Genomic DNA, 21,504 nt, shown 5'->3' on the forward strand with positions numbered 1-21,504 from the left:
TTGAAATCATTAGATTGTCTAAACCACACATTAACCCTTCCTTACATAAGCCAATAAACCAATACATATATTTCAAACCAGGTTTTACTTTTACTCTTACTGTAAATGTTACTCTTACTGTAAACGTTACTCTTACTGTAAATGTGCACAATTCCTAATACCTACTGCTGCTTTATTTAAACCATGTAGCCACACAGAACAATGTTATTACTGGCTTGACTTCTGATTATGATTTCTTGCTGTCAGTAGCTCCCAAAGGACCTTCTAGAAGTTACCATATACTCTAGCAAACTGTTTCCCTTTGCTTTCCATATGTGCGTACACAGGCACTCTCTGGCGATTTCTCTTTTATATTCAGACCACAAACACACACTTTCTCTCAGTAGTGAAGGCTCATGGAGTCCTGCTCTCTCTCATTCCTTGTGTGTGTCTTGTCTCTCTCACTCCCTTTCCCCCTGTATCTCCTTCCCATGTCTCTAACCCCCCCCCTCTCTCTCACTATCCCTCCCATCACTCCCCCTGTCTCTCCCTCCTTGTCCCTCTCCCTCCTTGTCTCTCTCCCTCTCCCTTCTTGTCTCTCTCTGTCTCCCTCCTTGCCTCTCCACTCTCCCTCCTTGTCCCTCTCCCTTCTTGTCTCTCTCCCTCTCCCTTCTTGTCTCTCTCCCTTCTTGTCTCTCTCCCTTCTCGTTTCTCTCCGTCTCCCTCCTTGCCTCTCCCCCTCTCCCTCCTTGTCCCTCTCCCTCCTTGTCTCTCTCCCTTCTTGTCTCTCTCCCTCTCCCTTCTTGTCTCTCTCCGTCTCCCTCCTTGCCTCTCCCCCTCTCCCTTCTTGTCCCTCTCCCTTCTTGTCTCTCTCCCTCTCCCTTCTTGTCTCTCTCCCTTCTTGTCTCTCTCCGTCTCCCTCCTTGCCTCTCTCCCTCTCCCTCCTTGTCCCTCTCCCTCCTTGTCTCTCTCCCTTCTTGTCTCTCTCGCTCTCCCTTCTTGTCTCTCTCCTTGTCTCTCTCTGTTTCCCTTCTTGTCTCTCTCCCTTCTTGTCTCTCTCCGTTTCCCTCCTTGCCTCTCCCCCTCTAACCTCCTTGTCTCTCTCTCTCCCTTCTTGTCTCTCTCCCTCTCCCTCCTTGTCTCTCTCCCTTCTGTCTCTCTCCCTTTCCCTTCTTGTCTTTCCTTCTCACTCTCCTCTCTCTCTGCTCAGTGTCTGGGCTGGCTCAGGCTCTGTGTAGCCATGGTCTCTTTGATCACAGTGAAAGGGTTGGAGCTTTAAAGCGTCTGCTATTTCCACTGTCAGGAGCCCCTCTCTTCCCCTCTGGTTTAGACTTTCAGAGCCGTGGCAGGGAGGGCTGGCGGGGAAGGAGGGATGTAGGAATCAGGGGAGGGGAAACGCTGTCAACCCGGGCCAGGAGAGGCCTCTGACACCTGACTGATCTCTGCTCCTCTCTCATCCGGTCTGGGAGCACAAGAAGCTAACCCACCTCTCTCTCCCTCTTCACATTTCTTCTGGTGGATGGAAGGATGGATGGAGGGTGTAGGAAGTGTTGGGAGCTAAAGTGACCATGGTTCTGTACTGTGTCTTTGTAATGGTAGTTAGCTAGCCTCTGGACTCTCTGAATACATTCCAAATGGCACCTTATTCCCTAAATAGGCCACTACTTTTTTTTTTTTTTTACCAGAGTCATAAATGGAATATAGTGTTGTCACGATACCAGAATTCTGACTTTGAAACCGATACCAGGTTTATTATCACAAAACTTATCATGATTATCATTATACTCAATACCAAAACAATACCACAGCAAAAAAATAAGGCGTATTAGCTTAAGTCACAGAATGGCACTTGATCCAGACAGATAAACTCAGCTACTGCTCTGTTCAATTGTTGGTCATCTTTTGAGTTCAGTATCATTATATTTGAATGTTCTTACATCAACATTTTTCACAGACAGCCATGTATTCATTAATTATACAATCATACAATCAATTTGATTTTGTTTTTACCAATATAACTACATAACAACATAATGGTAATCATTTATTTGTATGATAAATCTCTATTGATAAACTGGCTAAATCAAGATATAGCCTAGGTTCATTCACAGTACAGGTGAATTCATATTCAATTGGAGTATGTGCAAGCATTGAGTTGAGCTTGTTTTGGCTCATTTCATGGGGCTACAGATCACAATCTGTTTCCCTTCCATTTGGGACAGATTTTACTGTACTGATAAACAACATTTGCATTGAAGTAGCTTATTTTATAAAAGAGCGCACTGTCTCTTTAACCAGTGATGACGTCATTCCGGGAGATAGCCCTATTCACACTCTGGCTGAATCACAAATCACCCCCTTCCTGTCACTACTCTGCCCCTGATTTGCATGTTCACGAATGCCTCCGCCACTTGCACAAGTGTCCCAAAGCTGAGGGAGTGAAAATTATCGAGGGTTAAGGGCTAATTAGACTCTCAGATAGCCACGTCGACCGACCCAGCAAGGCTGCAGGCTTCAGAGCAAAGTGCTATCCCAACATACACTGTGATATGTTTGGACTTGTGCAATTTCATACAAAAGAATGGAGAGACATGCCTAATTATATGTCACATGCATTTGTTTGTGTCTGATTTTGAGACTTGACACATGTAACATATGAAATACCCCCCAAATTAAATGTTTAAACTGTTATTGAGGTTTATATCTTGTAAAATTACAGGGGAATTTGTTCATTTGAATTTCATACTTGTTTTATTATTTAAAAGTCAGGAGGGTCTCCCGACGCTGATGGGTTTATTGTTCCCCTCTCTCTCGAAGTCCCCCTTGGAGTTTCGTCGGCAAAATGTGAGAGGGCCCTCAGAGCGATTTGGCAGGGGTAAGGGGATGGTTTGAGATTCACCGACAGAATCAGTTCGCTGAGGCATTAGATCATCTTTGGGAGAGATGTGAAAGGGAGACCGATTTATGTTAATAAAGTTTTGGTGGCAATAATTTTTTTAATCAGCATATCTTGCGTACTAGGGGTAGTGAATTGATCTTGTCTTTAGCTGTAAATCAAATCAAATGCTTCATAAACAACAGGTGTAGAATAACAATGAAATGCTTCCTTACAGGCCTTTCCCTCCAACGCAGAGATAATTATAATAGAAAGATAATAATAAGAGGAATAAATAAATAATGAATAACGATAACTTGGCTATATACACTGGGTACCAGTACCGAGTTGATGTGCAGGTGTAACGTCTGCTTCCAACTCACACCCTCAAACACGTAGATCTCCTGAACGTTGCTCACTTTCCAGCCCACTTTCCAGCTCACACTCTCAAACACATAGATCCCCTGAACGCAGCTCACTCTCCAGATCCCAATCAACTCAATTCTAATCACCTGTTCACACACCTGTATTGTCACGTTCTGACCTCTATTTCCGTTGTTTAGTATTTATTTAGTATGGTCAGGGCGTGAGTTGGGTGGGCAGTCTATGTTTGTTTTTCTATGTTTGGGGCATTTCTATGTTTTCGGCCTAGTATGGTTCTCAATCAGAGGCAGGTGTCATTAGTTGTCTCTGATTGAGAATCATACTTAGGTAGCCTGGGTTGCACTGTTTGTTTGTGGGTGATTGTCTATGTTAGTGGCTTGTGTCAGCACAGGTCTCATTTTGTAGCTTCACGGTCGTATTTGGTTTATTGTTTTCGTTACTCTTTTGTATAGTGTTCAGTCTTTCTTTATTAAAGATTCACCATGGACACTTACCACGCTGCGTATTGGTCCTCAGATCCATCTCGCCTCTCCTCTTCAGATGAAGAGGAGGACGGCCGTGACAGAATCACCCACCAACCAAGGACCAAGCGGCGGGGTAGAAAACAGCGACGACAGCAGCAGCAACAACAACAGCGGCCGGTATCACAGGACTCCTGGACATGGGAGGAGATACTGAACGGAGAGGGACCCTGGGCACAGGCTGGGGAATATCGCCGCCCCAAAGCAGAGCTGGAGGCAGCGAAAGCTGAGCGGCGGCGATATGAGGAGGCAGCACGGCAGTGCGACAGGTACGAGAGACAGCCCCAAATTTTTTTTGGGGGGGGGCACACGAGGGGTGGAGCTAAGCCAGGTAGCAGACCTGCGCTCACCCCTCGTGCTTATTATAAGCAGCGCGATACTGGGCAGGCACCGTGTTATGCGGTTAAGCGCACGGTGTCGCCAGTACGTGTCCATAGCCCGGTGCGCTATAGGACAGCCCCCCGAGAGTGTCATGCGAGTGCGGGCATCGAGCCAGGGCGTATGGTGCCTGCTCAGCGGGTCTGGTCGCCGGTACGCAGTTTTGGCCCAGGGTATCCTGCGCCGGCTCTGCGTGCTGTGTCTCCGGGGCGCTGGGAGGGTGCAGTGCGTCCTCTGCCCGCGCTCCGCTCGTACCGGGCGACTGTGGGAATGGAGCCGAAGGGAGAGGTGCGTGTAGTAAGCACTAGATCTCCCGTGCTTACCCACAGCCCGGTTCAACCTGTGCCTGCACTCTGGACGGTCCGGGCTAGAGTGGTTATCCAGCCTGGGGAAGTGGTGCCAAGGTTAAGCACCAGAGCTCCAGTGCTCCCCCACAGCCCGGTCTTTCAGGTGCCTCCTCTTAACCCCAAGCCTCCTGAAGGTCTTCCCAGCCTGGTGGTTCCTGTGGCAGCCCCACGCACCAGGCTGTCTCTCTGTCTCCTCCCTGCAGGTGGTCCTGTCTGTCCGGCGCCGCTGCCGGAGTCTCCCGCCTGTCCGGCGCCGCTGCCGGAGTCTCCCGCCTGTCCGGCGCCGCTGCCGGAGTCTCCCGCCTGTCCGGCGCCGCTGCCGGAGTCTCCCGCCTGTCCGGCGCCGCTGCCGGAGTCTCCCGCCTGTCCGGCGCCGCTGCCGGAGTCTCCCGCCTGTCCGGCGCCGCTGCCGGAGTCTCCCGCCTGTCCGGCGCCGCTGCCGGAGTCTCCCGCCTGTCCGGCGCCGCTGCCGGAGTCTCCCGCCTGTCCGGCGCCTCTGCCGGAGTCTCCCGCCTGTCCGGCGCCTCTGCCGGAGTCTCCCGCCTGTCCGGCGCCTCTGCCGGAGTCTCCCGCCTGCCCAGCGCCGCCAGTGCTGCCCGTCTGCCCAGCGCCGCCAGTGCTGCCCGTCTGCCCAGCGCCGCCAGTGCTGCCCGTCTGCCCAGCGCCGCCAGTGCTGCCCGTCTGCCCAGCGCCGCCCGTCTGCCAGGAGCCGCCAGTGCCGCCCGTCTGCCAGGAGCCGCCAGTGCCGCCCGTCTGCCAGGAGCCGCCAGTGCCGCCCGTCTGCCAGGGGCCGCCAGTGCCGCCCGTCAGCCAGGGGCCGCCAGTGCCGCCCGTCAGCCAGGGGCCGCCAGTGCCGCCCGTCAGCCAGGGGCCGCCAGTGCCGCCCGTCAGCCAGGGGCCGCCAGTGCCGCCAGTCAGCCAGGGGCCGCCAGTGCCGCCAGTCAGCCAGGGGCCGCCAGTGCCGCCAGTCAGCCAGGGGCCGCCAGTGCCGCCAGTCAGCCAGGGGCCGCCAGTGCCGCCAGTCAGCCAGGGGCCGCCAGTGCCGCCAGTCAGCCAGGGGCCGCCAGTGCCGCCAGTCAGCCAGGGGCCGCCAGTGCCGCCAGTCAGCCAGGGGCCGCCAGTGCCGCCAGTCAGCCAAGGGCCGCCAGTGCCGCCAGTCAGCCAGGGGCCGCCTGTGCCGCCAGTCAGCCAGGGGCCGCCCGAGCAGCTGTCCCTCTGTCCCGAGCAGCTGCCCCTCTGTCCCGAGCAGCTGCCGCCCCTCTGTCCCGAGCAGCTGCCGCCCCTCTGTCCCGAGCTGCTATCGCCCCTCTGTCCCGAGCTGCTATCGCCCCTCTGTCCCGAGCAGTTGTCCCTCTGTCCCGAGCAGTTGTCCCTCTGTCCCGAGCAGCTGCTTCACCTCTGTCCCGAGCTGCCCCTCTGTCCCAAGCAGCCCCTCTGTCCAGTGGGGTCATTGAGAGGGGTGGTCATGGTGAGTAAGCCAGGGAGGCGGACAATAAGGCGGACTAAGACAATGGTGAAGTGGGGTCCGCGTCCCGCGCCAGAGCCGCCACCGCGGACAGACGCCCACCCAGACCCTCCCCTATAGGTCAAGGTTTTGCGGCCGGAGTCCGCACCTTTGGGGGGGGGTACTGTCACGTTCTGACCTCTATTTCCGTTGTTTAGTATTTATTTAGTATGGTCAGGGCGTGAGTTGGGTGGGCAGTCTATGTTTGTTTTTCTATGTTTGGGGCATTTCTATGTTTTCGGCCTAGTATGGTTCTCAATCAGAGGCAGGTGTCATTAGTTGTCTCTGATTGAGAATCATACTTAGGTAGCCTGGGTTGCACTGTTTGTTTGTGGGTGATTGTCTATGTTAGTGGCTTGTGTCAGCACAGGTCTCATTTTGTAGCTTCACGGTCGTATTTGGTTTATTGTTTTCGTTACTCTTTTGTATAGTGTTCAGTCTTTCTTTATTAAAGATTCACCATGGACACTTACCACGCTGCGTATTGGTCCTCAGATCCATCTCGCCTCTCCTCTTCAGATGAAGAGGAGGACGGCCGTGACATGTATGTCATTATCACACACTATTTAGTTCAGTTCTGTGGACCCCATCACTGTGAGGTATTGTTTGTTTTGTGACACAGCTTTCGGAGCGCTGGGTTTCCCGTGATTTACTCATGTAAATCATTTTTTTAAATCCTGCCTCACTAACGACTCCTTTCTCCTATTCCCTGCCTGTACTTTAGCCGGATTTAGGATTTCCTGTTATCTACCTATTGCCTGATCTCCCGGACTAAGTTACTAGTCTTTTCCCTGCCTGTACTGTTGCCCTTTGGGACCCCCTGGGAATGACCTTCTGCCTGCCCCTGGACCCAGCTACCTGCCTCCTCCTGTGGTCCTTTGCAATAAACACCTGCTACGCCCTGCGCTTGAAACCAGCTCTCTGTCTCCCCTCGTGTTCATTACAGCAGGGGTATGAGTTATTTGAGGTAGATACATATAAGTAGGTGTAAAGTGTGGGATTTTCTGAAACCAGCAACTCTGAGAACTAATGAAACTGTGAGCTTGCACAACCAAAGAATTTCTGCACAAACTGGTGCCTAATTTATTCATTTCAATTGACTGATTTCCTTATAGGAACTGTAACTCCGTAAAATCTTCGAAATCTTAGATACATGGAAAGTAGGGTGAATACGGAGAGCACGGGGTAACAAGAGACAGACAGCAGTGGAACTAAGGACTCTAGAGATGGGAAACGGAACAATGAAACAGGGGAACAGTTTGCGAGACTACCCGAAGGGGTAGGTCCCGTGTAGACAGCTATACACTCTGCCTAATGCGATAGCGGGGAGTCCGGCGGTGGTCCGCTTGTTGACGATACCTGGAGTTGGTCTTGAGAAGTGCTACCCGAGCTCTTCTCCTGGTAAGTCGACAGCGGCGGACGAACATCTGGGTCAAGGGTAGGTTGACTTCCAGTTCTTGTTCTGGGAAGAGAGGAGACTGATACCCCATGGAGTACTCAAAAGGGGAGAGTCCTGTGGCAGAACAGGGAAGGGTGTTCTGGGCATACTCCACCCAGACCAGTTGACTGCTCCAGGTAGTTGGATTGGTTGAGACCAGGCATCTTAGGGTGGTCTCCAGGTCTGGGTTAGCGCGCTCTGACTGGCCGTTCGATTGGGGATGGAATCTGGAGGATTGGCTGGCCGACACCCCAATAAGGGTGCAGAATGCCTTCCAAAACTAAGATGAGAATTGAGGACCCCGGTTGGAAACCATATCCACTGGGAGTCCATGGTTCCGGAAGACGTGCTACACCATGAGCTGGGCTGTTTCCTTGGCAGAGGGAAGTTTGGGAAGAGGGATGAAAGGAGCGGCCTTAGAGAACCGATCCACTACTGTCAGAATGACGGTGTTGCCATCAGACGGGGGAAGCCCAGTGACAAAGTCCAGAGAGATATGGGACCAGGGACGATGAGGGACCCGTAGTGGCTGAAGAAGGCCAGAAGGAGATTGCCGTGGAGTCTTGTTCTGTGCGCACACCGTGCATGGGGCGATGAAGGCAGAGACGTCAGGAACCATTGTGTGCCACCAGAAACATTGTCGGTGGAATGCTCAGGTACGGCGGGAACCTGGATGACAGGTTAGCTTGGAGGAATGAGCCCATTCCAGGACCTGGGACCGGACTGAGTTATGGACAAACAGCCGGTTAGCTACGCCCTCTTCAGGTCCAGGCTGGGAGCGTTTTGCCTTGTAAACCAGGGTCTCAATACCCCAACCCACTGTGGCTGCAAGGCATGAGGTAGGGATAATGGTTTCGGAGACCGAGGGTGTGTCAGAGGAACTGTATAGGCGGGAGAGAGCATCTGGCTTCACATTTTTGGACCCTGGGTGGTAGGAAATGATGAAGTTGAATCTAGTAAACAAGAGAGCCCACCGGGCCTGCCTGGAGTTAAGACGCTTGGCTGTACGGAGATATTCCACATTTTTATGGTTGGTCCAGACCAAGAATGTCTGTTCTGCTCCTTCCAGTCAGTGCCTCCACTCTTCCAACGCCATCTTAACTGCCAGGAGTTCTCGGTTGCCTACGTCATAGCTATTCTCTGCAGGATTGAGACGATGGGGACAGGAAGGCACTGGGGTGAAGCTTTTGGTCCTGGGCAGATCGCTGGGACAGGATGGCCCCCACTCCAACATCAGAAGCATCAACCTCAACCACAAATTTATGAGACGGGTCCAGATGGATGAGAATGGGTGCTGTTGTGAACAGATGCTTCAGCTCCACAAAGGCTTTGTCGACAGCTGGAGACCATGTGAACGGTACTTTGGGGGAGGTGAGTGCTGAGAGGGGGGCCGTCAGGGTGCTGTAACCCCGAATGAAACGGCGGTAGAAGTTTGCAAAACCTAGGAAACGTTGCAACTGCACCCTGGACGTAGGTTAAGGCCAATCCACCACTGCTTTCACATTTCCAGGATCCATCTGGACCCTCAGCAAGGACATATCCCAGAAAGGCGATTGTAGAGCGGTGGAACTCACACTTCTCGGCTTTCGCAAACAATTTGTTCTCCAGGAGGCGCTGAAGGATCTGCCTGACATGAAGAACATGTCGTCATGAAGCTGGTTGAGAGAATGCCTAGAGTGTACAAAGACACCAGTGTTTTACCCAATACATTACTGGGAGTTTATATATATAGAGAGAGTGTGCAACTCTTTATTGAACTAAATATAATATTTGACACATCATTGTGCACATGTAGGCCTGGTAGCCTCAGGAAGTTTCAGTTGAAGGGTAATAAATTGTGTGAGATAAAACACATCCTTTTTTTAAAAACATAATTTAAGGCGCAAATTACGCTTTATAAAGACACCTTTTCCATATGGAAATGTATAGTACAATTTTGTGTAATAACCTTCTGGTGAAAAAACCATGGAAAACAATGTTTTAAATGATAAGTAGAGATTGGTCTGAAGCTGGAAAATCATGAGCTCCACCCATGTTCTACGTAGGTTTTCCAGCACACAGCTTTGACCTACTAAACAGAGGCAGGTCGCCCATTATGACGTTAGGGGCAGCACCCCACTTGTGATTGGTTGAAAAAATAAGTACAAATATTTTTATTAAAAACAATATATGGATTATGTTTTAAATTCTCATAAATGTGTGGTAAATGTTTAATTTTCCTATTGAACCTTTCTAGCGCTAGCGGAACCCCTCGACAACATTCCGCTGAAAAGGCAGTGCGCGAAATTCAAAAATATTTTTTAGAAATATGTAACTTTCACACATTAACGTCCAATACAGCAAATGAAAGATAAACATCTTGTTAATCTACCCATCGTGTCCGATTTAAAAAATACTTTACAGCTAAAGCACAACAAACGATTATGTTAGGTCAGAGCCAAGTCACAAAAACACACAGCCATTTTTCCAGCCAAAGATAGGAGTCACAAAAAGCAGAAATATAGATCAAATTAATCACTAACCTTTGATGATCTTCATCAGATGACACTCATAGGACATCATGTTACACAATACATGTACAGTGGAGCAAAAAAGTATTTAGTCAGCCACCAATTGTGCAAGTTCTCCCACTTCAAAAGATGAGAGAAGCCTGTAATTTTCATCATAGGTACACTTCAACTATGACAGACAAAATGAGAAAAAAATCCAGAAAAAATCCAGAAAATCACACTGTAGGAATTTTTATGAATTTATTTGCAAATGATGGTCGAAAATAAGTATTTGGTCACCTACAAACAAACAAGATTTTTGGCTCTCACAGACCTGTAACTTCTTCTTTAAGAGGCTCCTCTGTCCTTCACTCGTTACCTGTATTAATGGCACCTGTTTGAACTTGTTATCAGTATAAAAGACACCTGTCCACAATCTCAAACAGTCACACTCCAAACTCCACTATGGCCAAGACCAAAGAGCTGTCAAAGGACACCAGAAACAAAATTGTAGACCTGCACCAGGCTCGGAAGACTGAATCTGCAATAGGTAAGCAGCTTGGTTTGAAGAAATCAACTGTGGGAGCAATTATTAGGAAATGGAAGACATACAAGACCACTGATAATCTCCCTCGATCTGGGGCTCCATGCAAGATCTCACCCTGTGGGGTCAAAATGATCACAAGAACGGTGAGCAAAAATCCCAGAACCACACGGGGGGACCTAGTGAATGACCTGCAGAGAGCTGGGACCAAAGTAACAAAGCCTACCGTCAGTAACACACTACGCCGCCAGGGACTCAAATCCTGCAGTGCCAGACGTGTCCCCCTGCTTAAGCAAGTACATGTCCAGGTCTGTCTGAAGTTTGCTAGAGAGCATTTGGATGATCCAGAAGAAGATTGGGAGACTGTCATATGGTCAGATCAAACCAGAATAGAACTTTTTGGTAAAAACTCAACTCGTCGTGTTTGGAGGACAAAGAATGCTGAGTTGCATCCAAAGAACACCATACCTACTGTGAAGCATGGGGGTGGAAACATCATGCTTTGGGGCTGTTTTTCTGCAAAGGGACCAGGACGACTGATCCGTGTAAAGGAAATAATGAATGGGGCCATGTATCGTGACATTTTGAGTGAAAACCTCCTTCCATCAGCAAGGGCATTGAAGATGAAACGTGGCTGGGTCTTTCAGCATGACAATGATCCCAAACACACCGCCCGGGCAACGAAGGAGTGGCTTCGTAAGAAGCATTTCAAGGTCCTGGAGTGGCCTAGCCAGTCTCCAGATCTCAACCCCATAGAAAATCTTTGGAGGGAGTTGAAAGTCCGTGTTGCCCAGCAACAGCTCCAAAACATCACTGCTCTAGAGGAGATCTGCATGGAGGAATGGGCCAAAAATACCATCAACAGTGTGTGAAAACCTTGTGAAGACTTACAGAAAACGTTTGACATCTGTCATTGCCAACAAAGGGTATATAACAAAGTATTGAGATAAACTTTTGTTATTGACCAAATACTTATTTTCCACCACAATTTGCAAATAAATTCATAAAAAATCGTACAATGTGATTTTCTGGATTTTTTTTCTTATTTTGTCTGTCATAGTTGAAGTGTACCTATGATGAAAATTACAGGCCTCTCTCATCTTTTTAAGTGGGAGAACTTGCACAATTGGTGGCTGACTAAATACTTTTTTGCCCCACTGTATGTTTTGTTTGATAATATGCATATTTATATCCAAAAATCTCAGTTTACATTGTCGCCTTACGTGCAGTAATGTTTTGATTCCAAAACATCCGGTGATTTTAGTAGAAATACTCATAATAAACATTGATAAAAGAAGTAGTGTTATTCACAGAATTAAATATAGACCTTTCCTTAATGCAACCGCTGTGTCAGATTTCAAAAAAACTTTACGCAAAAAGCATAATCTGAGAGCTGCGCTCAGAACCCAAAACAGCCAGAGGAATAGCCGCCATTTTGGAATCAACAAAGTTAGAAACAACACCATAAATATTCACTTACCTTTGATGATCTTCATCAGAAGGCACTCCCAGAAATCCCAGTTCGACATTAAATGACTGATTTGTTCCATAAAGTTCCATAATTTATGTCCAAATAGCCACTTGTTGTTAGCGTGTTCAGCCCAGTAATCCATTTTCATGAGGCGCGAGCATTTCATCCAGACAAAAACTCGAAAAGTTCCATTACAGTCCTTTAGAAACATGTCAAACTATGTACGGAATCAATATAAAACATCAATAATGTTCCAATCGGAGAATTCCTGTCTTCAGAAAAAGCACTGGAACGCGACGTAACTCTGTCAGGAGCGCGCCTAATGAGACCGAGGCTCTCTGCCAGACCACTGACTCAAACAGGTCTCATGAACCCCTCCTTTATAGTAGAATTCTCATTCAACTTTCAAAAGACAGTTGACATGTAGTGGAAGCCCTAGGAAGTGCAACCTCATCCATATATCAATGTGTACTCAGTAGGCAAAGCTTTGAAAAACTACAAACCTCAGATGTCCCACTTTTTGGTTGGATTTTTCTCAGGTTTTCGCCTGCCATATGAGTTCTGTTATACTCACAGACATCATTCAAACAGTTTTAGAAACTTCAGAGTGTTTTCTATCCAATACTAATAATATGCATATATTAGCATCTGGGACAGAGTAGGAGGCAGTTCACTCTGGGCACGCTATTCATCCAGGACTGCCCCCTATCCCAAAAAGGTAAAAAATATATTGTTAAAAACAAGCTGTTCAGTTACTTACTACTCTGGCCCTCAGTGACTGCCAGCAGCAGCAACCTGTGCAGGCCATGCGAACATTGCTTGGGTTGTGTTTGCTAGCTATTTGCAGTGCTTGACTTAACTGAAATAGGTTCCTGTACTAATTTAGGGTGCCAGCACTGTTTATATTTAGATGCAGGAGCTCCACAATACTTTTGAGCTAATATTCTATAAGAGGAACTGGAGCTCAAGTAGTATACATTTGAGGTACCGGTACTCAGCTAAGGTGAGCTTCTGCTCAAGTCAAGCACTGGCTATTTGCCATGAGGGGGAAGAGCGTCAACAGGTTTTCATAGCATCCATTACCGTATAGCAGCAACAAGTAAATTGATCGTCCTGGGGCGCTCAAATGTGTGTTCAGTTAGAACTTCTTTGTTTGCTCAAGTCTCCTCCTCCCAATGAGTTTTTCGCTCCAGACAGCTTACTACAGCATATGACTAAATTTGCTCTATCAGTTACAGATGGAGCTAAAGCAAATTGTAAGGAACTTGTAAATAAATAATCATAACAGTCATAGCAGCCTGGGACCTGATAAACCACATCCAACGAGAGTCTAGGGACAGAGGGATACACTAGCTAGAACTTTCTCATTGCGGCTCTGATAGTACAAAAAAGCATGGCTAATTCTATTGTTTCCCCCTGAGGTTGTTTATCAGGTTCTACTGTAGGTGACAGAGCGACATGTTGTTTGGACTAAAACAGCATAAAACCAGGTGTGTCAAATTAATTAGCCAGCTACAGTTATTTTAAGAAATTGTGAGAAATATTTTATCAATGTTTTGGTCAAATTACCACTTATCTACTTTTGATAAGCAGCTAGGTAGCTGGAAGCTTGCTAGATAGTTATCTCCCATGCCAATTTCGAGTCTTTCTAAACTCACATCTTACTAACTCGGATATATGAAGTTATTTCAAAATGAACTTTAACTGGCTAGCTCATCATGCTTTGTGACACAATGTTAACTAGCTATCCCCAGACCCCAGTTAAATCATGTGTTTTCACTTATTGCATTTGTGTGGTTGTTTCATTCTCCCTGGTGTACTCGTTCGTTCGGGAGCTGGGTACTCGTTCTAAATAGTATGATCTAATCTGTTCAAAACAGTGTCAGCATTTGCAGCAGTGGTCATTCGGTTTTTGACATGCAAAAGGTGTATTTATGCAGTTGTTCAAATGCACAGATCACTTTATATATCTTCTCAAAGAAACTACCGGTAGTTCGAAAACTTGGCATCGAATTTCTGTCATGCTGCTTTGTTGACACCTCCAACCGTCTCGCGCCCCAGGTATTCAGCCAATCAGTGTCTGCTACTGCTAGTACTGTAGCTATATTGGTCTATTGTTCTTCAAGCAATGTGTATGCAGGTTGCTTACGATTTCAAACCTTCTCAAACAGCCTGATTCATACTCTTCTGGGGATAATAGACTTTACAGTGTCCTGCTATTAAATAATGTACAGTAAAAACACTGAGTGTACAAAAAAATGAAATACACCAAGCTAATATTGGATTTGCCCTCAGAACAGCCTCAGTTCGGTGGGGCATGGACTCTACAAGGTGTCGGTGGGGCGGCAGGGTAGCCTAGTGGTTAGAGCGTTGGACTAGTAAACGGAAGGTTGCAAGTTTAAACCCCCGAGCTGACAAGATACAAATCTGTCGTTCTGCCCCTGAACAGGCAGTTAACCCACTGTTCCACTGTCATTGAAAATAAGAATTTGTTCTTAACTGACTTGCCTAGTTAAATAAAGGTAAAAAAAATAAAAAAAAGTGTTCCACAGGGATCCTGGCTCATGTTGACTCAAATGCTTCCCACAGTTGTGTCATGTTGGTTGGATGTGGGTGGTGGAAAGCGTGAAAAACCCAGCAGAGTTGCAGTTCTGGACACACTCAAACCGGTGCACGTAGCACCTACTACCATACGTTCAAAGGCATTTAAGTATTTTGTCATGCCCATTCACCCTCCGAATGGCACACATACACAATCCATGTTTCAATTGTCTCAAGGCTTGAAAATCCGTCTTTTCCCCTTCATCTAGACTGATTGAAGTGTATACCAAACATTAGGAACACCTTCCTAATATTGAGTAGCAACTTGCCTTTTGCCTTCAGAACAGCCATAATTTGTCGGGGCTTTGACTCTACAGGGTGTCAAAAGCGTTCCACAGGGATGCTGACCCATGTTGACTTCAATGCTTCCCACAGTTGTGTCAAGTTGGCTGAATGTCCTTAGGGTGGTTGACCATTCTTGATGCAAACGGGTAACTGTTAAGTGTGAAAAACCCTGGATTCACCTGGATAATCTATGTCATGGAAAGAGCAGGTGTACTGAATGTTTTGTATACTCAGTGTATATGAGTGACTGTGTCCAACACACCAACACCTGTTGTTATGTTGGGCACCTACTGACCAATGTTTTATTTATTCTCAATGACATGTATTGCTAACATAAAGGTTTAAGGAACTACAGGAAGGCACTACATTGCGACAAGACAAAACAGCTCGTTCAATCAGGCATAATGGTCTTGTAAGTATAAAAGCAAAGCTTGCTTTCATATAATTAAAAAAGCTTGAGACGGTAGTGGAATGGGATTAGTGGGTTTGTGAAGAATCCAATACTTTAACGTGTATGCAAATCACAAATCACTTATTTGTGGGAGCACCTCCTCTAATGAACTGCTGCGTGGAATGAATTAGGCTGTTTAAGAAGGTTTGAATCCTCAACAACCTGCCTACATATGGTTTGAAGTACAATACCAACATAGCTTCTGTAGTAGGCCAAAGCTGTGTGCTGGACAACCTTGGCAGAGCATGGGTAGAATAGGCATAGTGGTGCTCATGTGAATTACTTTTCTTTTCAGCTTCAGACCAATCCCTACTTCTCACTTAAAATGTTTTTGTTGTTGTTGTAATTAATCTGATAGTTGTTCTCCTATCTGATAGTTGTTTTTAGTAATGGTCACCATGTGACAGTGACATCAAAGTGAGTTTCACTCAGCAGCTGTGTTGATCTGTGTAAATGAGGCGTACTATGGTGGCCTGTGGGTGCCTTATCTTCTGCCCTTGTACACAAACACACACACACACACACACACACACACACACACACACACACACACACACACACACACACACACACACACACACACACACACGTGCACCGAAGGGGAACAGGGACAAGGGTGCCCTGTTTACTCAGAGAAGGTGTCTCGTGACTCAGAGGATAGAAGACGTGCAGAACCACTGCTAGGGGATGGAGGTAGTGTCATAGTCAACATGATAACACTGGTATCAGTCATCAGTTTCATTTAGATTAATTCACTCTCTAATCATTGGTTCTCAAGGCTACTACTCTGGCTGTGTCCCAAATGGCACCCTATTCCCCATATAGTGTACTTCTTTTGACCAGAGCCCTTAAGGGGACACATTTTGGGACTCCCAAAGAGAAATTCCTTAAAGCGTCCAGCTAGTCCAGAAACATCTTAGGTTGTACTCCCAAACTAAACAATTTATGAGCTTCCCCCCCTCCAAAATCCTCTTTCCCAACCTCCAACCTTTACTTCAATCAGCTTCCTTTGTATTGTTTCCTTAATAGAGATGACTCCTCTTGAGAAGACAAGAGCACTCCATACATACCTGCTACAGCATCACAGAGACTATGAGACTATGCACTCAAACAGAAGGAAAAAGAGTGCTTAAAATTCACCTCATAGTAGTCCTTGTGGGTTAATTGGCGCAAGCTTGTTGAAAAGTAAGAGGTAGAAGAGGGTTTTTGTGTGTGTGTGTGTGCTCCAGTATTTCCGCTCCTCAGCGTTCATTATTGGCCTGAGCTCTTTCATTAGGGGGTTGTGATGGGGAAGGACGTGAGGGGACGAGAGGGGCTGGTGGGGGCCGGTAGGGGACTTGGGGACAGGGTCCAAGGGTGTAATTGGGCTGTTCCGGTCCCCTGGCCTCGCTCAAGGTCACTCCAAGCCAAACTCTGAGCCAGGCTCCTCCTTCACTTTAGATGGATTATTCTCTCTCTCTCTCGCTCTCTCTTTCTCTCTTTCTTTCTCTCTCTCTCTCTCTCTCTCTCTGCTACTACTCACTTGCTCACTCACTCTCTTTTCTTCATCTTGTTCTCTCTCTCTCTCTCTCTCTCTCTCTCTCTCTCTCTCTTTTCTCATCTCGCCTGGGGACCATAGTGACAGGCCTGTCCTATGAGGAGCCACAGTGGATGAGATGAGGGTCTAATTCACTCTAATCTCCCAGCCTCTTAATGTCTAGGCTGATGTGGATTTCTCCTCATCCTCCAGGGAGGGTCTTTCTCTTCAAGGCCATCATTATGAAGTTTTCAAGCCCTCTTAGCCAATTTTAAAAAGGGAAACAGTATTAGTTGATTCTTCACTTCAGTGTCCTGAGCTAGATGTTGAGGTTCTAATGTACACATTTGCTGTGTCGAGAACAGAGATTTTGGATAGTACAAGTCAAAAGTCTGGACACACCTTCTCATTCAAGGGTTTTTCTTTATTTGTACTATTTTCTACATTGTAGAAAAGTAGTGAAGACATCAAAACTATGAAATGACACATATGGAATCATGTAGTGACCAAAAAAATGTTAAACAAATCAAAATATATTTTATATTTGAGATTCTTCAAAGTAGCCTCCCTTTACCTCGATGACAGCTTTGCACACGCATGGCATTCTCTCAACCAGCTTCACCTGGAATGCTTTTCCAACAGTCTTGATGGAGATCCCACATATGCTGATCACTTGTTGGCTGCTTTTCCTTCACTCTGCGGTCCAACCTATCCCAAACCTTCTCAATTGGGTTGAGGTCGGGGGATTGTGGAGGCCAGGTCATCTGATGCAGCACTCCATCACTCTCATTGTCCTGTTGGAAAACAAATTATAGTCCAACTAAACGCAAACCAGATGGGATGCCGTATCGCTGCAGAATGCTGTGGTAGCCATGCTGGTTAAATGTGCCTTGAATTCTAAATACATCACAGACAGTGTCATCAGCAAAGCCCACCCAAACAGCCACACCTCCTCCTCTATGCTTCACGGTGGGAACCACACAACCGCCTCACAAAGACAAGGCAGTTGGGACCAAAAATCGCAAATTTGGTCTCATCAGACCAAAGAACAGATTTCCACAGGTCTAATGTCCGTTGCTCGTGTACTTGGCCCAAGCAATTCTCGTCTTATTATGGGTGTCCTTTAGTTGTGGTTTCTTTGAAGAAATTCAACCATGAAGGCCTGATTCATGCAGTCTCCTCTGAACAGGAAACTGCGTTTATATGGGCTGCAATTTCTGAGGCTGGTAACTCTAATGAACTTATCCTCTGCAGCAGATGCAACTCTGGCTCTTCCATTTCTGTGGCGGTCTCATGAGAGCCAGTTTCATCATAGCGTAGGATGGTTTTTGCGACTGCACTTTCAAAGGTCTTGAAATGTTCAGTTTTGACTGAACCCCTACCTTGTCACAACACAACTGATTGGCTCAAACGCATTAAGAAGGAAAGAAATTCAAAAAATGTACTTTTAACAAGGCCTACCTGTTAATAGAAATGAATTCCAGGTGACTACCTCATGAAGCTGGTTCAGAGAATGCCAAGAGTGTGCAAAGCTGTCATCAAGGCAAAGGGTGGCTATTTGAAGAATCTGAAACATAAAATATATAAAATAATTTTTTGGGTCACGACATGATTCCATATGCTTGTTACAAATGTTAAAGTTTCTGGTAAAGAAATGTCACAAATTAACATTTAACAAGGCACACCATTCCAGGTGAATAACTCATGAAGCTGGTTGAGAGAATGCCAAGCGTGTGCAAAGCTGTCATCAAGGCAAAAGGTGGCTATTTTGAATATATTTTGTTTAACACTTTTTTGGTTAATACATGATGCCATATGTGTTATTTCATAGTGGTGATGTCTTAATTATTGTTCTACAATGTAGAAAATAGTACAAATAAAGAAAAACCCTTGAATGAGTAGGTGTGTCCAAACTTTTGACTGGTACTGTGTGTTGGTATGGTTCACAATTCTTGTTGTGGGATAGACAGATATTGCTTTACAAGTTTCGTAAGACCTATTCTTTACTTACAATAAAGCTGTTATAATACCTTGAGTTTTCAAATATAATGGTTCTGTCATGAAATGAACCTGATCTTAGATCAACTGTACATACAGTATGTACTTATTTCTTCTATTTTTTTTCTCCCCATTTGTCTGTGTAGGCCTCCTTCGCTGGCCGGCAGTCCGGCGTTCTCCGACATCTCCCTCATCCGGATCTCGCCCCACCGGAACCCCTCCGTGGGGGCCGAGTCACCCTTTAACCCACCACATCCCTACATCAACCCCTACATGGACTACATCCGCTCACTTCACTCCAGTCCCTCACTTTCTATGATCTCTGCAGCCAGGGGCCTCAGCCCTGCAGACGGTAAGTCCCCACACACCCTATTCCCTATATAGTGCACTACTTTTGACCAGGGTCTGTCGATTTCCTATATAGTGCACTACTGGTCAAAAGTATTGCACTATATAGGGAATAGGTTATTATTTGGGACCCAGAACAAGCACTCGCCCTCTCATGAGTCCCCATACAGTCAAGTATTATTCTAAGGCACACAGAGTCCCATAATATGGAGTTGAATAAGATAAACATACTACATACTCTTCTGTAATCTGTCTTTCACTTGAGCATAAATCCCAGAGCTAGTTAGCTGTAGTAAATACAATGCAGTTGTGCTGTATCACACAGATGTGCGCTCCCTCTCTCTTAAGGCCCCTCAGTCCCCATTTTGAAGAATAATAATGTACTTTGTTGTTGACCAATATGTTCAGCTAGTGCAATAAGAGTGTTCAGTTATGATCTCTTTAGGTTTGATCCCTAATACGTGCTTCATGTCAAACAAAGGTCATGACAGAGGTGACCTCATTCATTTATTTGAACTGTGTGTGTCTGTGCGTGCATGTGTCTGTCTGGAACGTGCACATGTGACTTTCTTCAAGTCTGTGTGCAGCATGTGCAGTGTCTGACTCTTTCTGTGTTTATGTGTGACTGCGCATGTATATGTCTGAGTGTGTGTGCGTAGGGAGGCTTGCATGAGGGAGGTTATTCTTTGATCTGTGGATTATGTCAGTGGACCTCTGGAGGACGCATCATAGAGCGGCGGTCACGTACAGTACAGACAGACAGACGTAGAGGGAGGCTCAGGTTCAAGGCCAGGGTCGGTGGTGGAGGGTGGAGGACCAGGGAGGGTTAAAGGGCATATGGGTTGTGTCCCAAATGGCACCCTATTCCCTATGTAGTGCTCTACTCTGGTCAAAAGTAGTGGACTATAAAGGGAAAAGGGTGCCATTTGGGACGCATCCACATTGTCCTGCAGGAGCGTTTTGGTTCCTGTGATGGAGACAGACTGGTTAATCAATTACAATGGGTCTGGAGATACAGTCTTGTGTGTGTGCTGCTTTTAAAGAGCCTCAGCACTGCTGCTCTGCTCCGGCCTCCTGGCCTGGACCTTTAATTGAAGCCTAGAGCTCAATTACTGAATAAGGCCAGCCTTCCCCACCCCTCCCAGGGGCTGTTTGTAATCACAGCTGGACTGAGCTTTGGCTGGCTGGTTTCCATTCTGCTCAAGGAAAAGTTGAGGTGATTGCATTTGAGGTAGTTTAACAGATTTATACGACCACATTGTTATGCCGTTGTTATAATACTAAACTAAACACAAATATTTTGTGGTGTTCAGTTCAGGCGGTTTGGCAACTGTCATGGGAACTGTAACTACTTTGTTGCTGTAGCCATGATAGCTTGTGTCCCAAATGGCACCCTATTCCCTATATAGTGCGATACTTTTGACCAGTAAGACTCGGGTCAAAAGTAATGCACTATATATGGAAAATGTTGCCACTTGAGACATAGACAGGGTCTCCAACTAAGTCCCTCCATTCACCTCTCTCTCAGCTAGAGGTCCTATTAGAGCTGTACTGGTCTCGTACTGTACCTTGTCCGCAAGTGCCTTTATGAAGAGGTGGAAAGAAGGGGCCACTTCCTTTATGCAGGAACTTCTCGTCCTCGTCTCCCGCTCCTCCCAACATGCATTGCTCTCTGTGCCTTAGGAAATGGGCACTTGAATTACACCTATCTTTTTAGTCCTAGGTTCTCTTTTACAAAGGAAATTCTCTACTTGCGTTGCTTTACATCAAAACGCTTTCTGTGATACATCAACCTATTACAGCATGTGCTAAATTATGAAATGAGGCAAGTAATTACTATTTTTAGCGATCAAATAGTTAATTAACCTATCAGCCTTTATGTTGTTAGTATATCATTGGGCTTATAGGTTTTTCCCTTTTCAGTCTGCACAGATTTTTTTTACTGGAACGCATTTGAATAATGCTGAATTAATTAGCAGAATTGTATGGAGACTTGAAGCGGGTGAGATTTAGTACCACCTATCTCTCGTTGTTTTTCATCTACAGTATAGAGGTAGAGAATCTTTCTTTCTCATGGGTTTCTCATGGTTTCTTCATGGTTTCTTCATGGTTTCTCATCTCTTATTCAGTTTCTTGTTTTTCTTTGTGCCTTTTGTAAATTAACAATGAGGTGTCACCATTAGATTGAGGTTATTCACAATCGGCTGTGATCACTCTTCCTAACTATTGTAAAAATCAGCTGGACGTTGTGTGGTTTGCATTCTCACTCTCTTTGGCTCTACCTCTTGCTTTCTCTGCCCCCCTCCCCCCATCACTCTCTCTCACCCTCTCATTCCTCTTCTTCTCTGGTGTGGTTCAGTCATATACTACTTGCC

The 21,504-nt window shown here is 46.5% G+C and overlaps 1 protein-coding gene across 5 annotated transcripts in view; it reads left to right on the forward strand.

Moving 5' to 3' along the window:
• Positions 1-21,504, forward strand: part of LOC110535015 (transcriptional activator GLI3) — a 178,999-nt gene that overhangs the window by 124,811 nt on the left and 32,684 nt on the right. For 4 of the 5 annotated variants that reach the window (XM_036935416.1, XM_036935419.1, XM_036935420.1 and 1 more), the window contains exon 5: positions 18,919-19,133. In XM_036935416.1, coding sequence (XP_036791311.1) covers positions 18,919-19,133 — 215 coding nt within the window. The remainder of the gene's footprint in view (positions 1-18,918; positions 19,134-21,504) is intronic. The other variant, XM_036935418.1, reaches the window with a different exon arrangement.

The sequence above is a fragment of the Oncorhynchus mykiss genome, chromosome 11 (assembly GCF_013265735.2).
Source record: "Oncorhynchus mykiss isolate Arlee chromosome 11, USDA_OmykA_1.1, whole genome shotgun sequence".
In the NCBI taxonomy this organism is placed as follows: domain Eukaryota; kingdom Metazoa; phylum Chordata; class Actinopteri; order Salmoniformes; family Salmonidae; genus Oncorhynchus; species Oncorhynchus mykiss.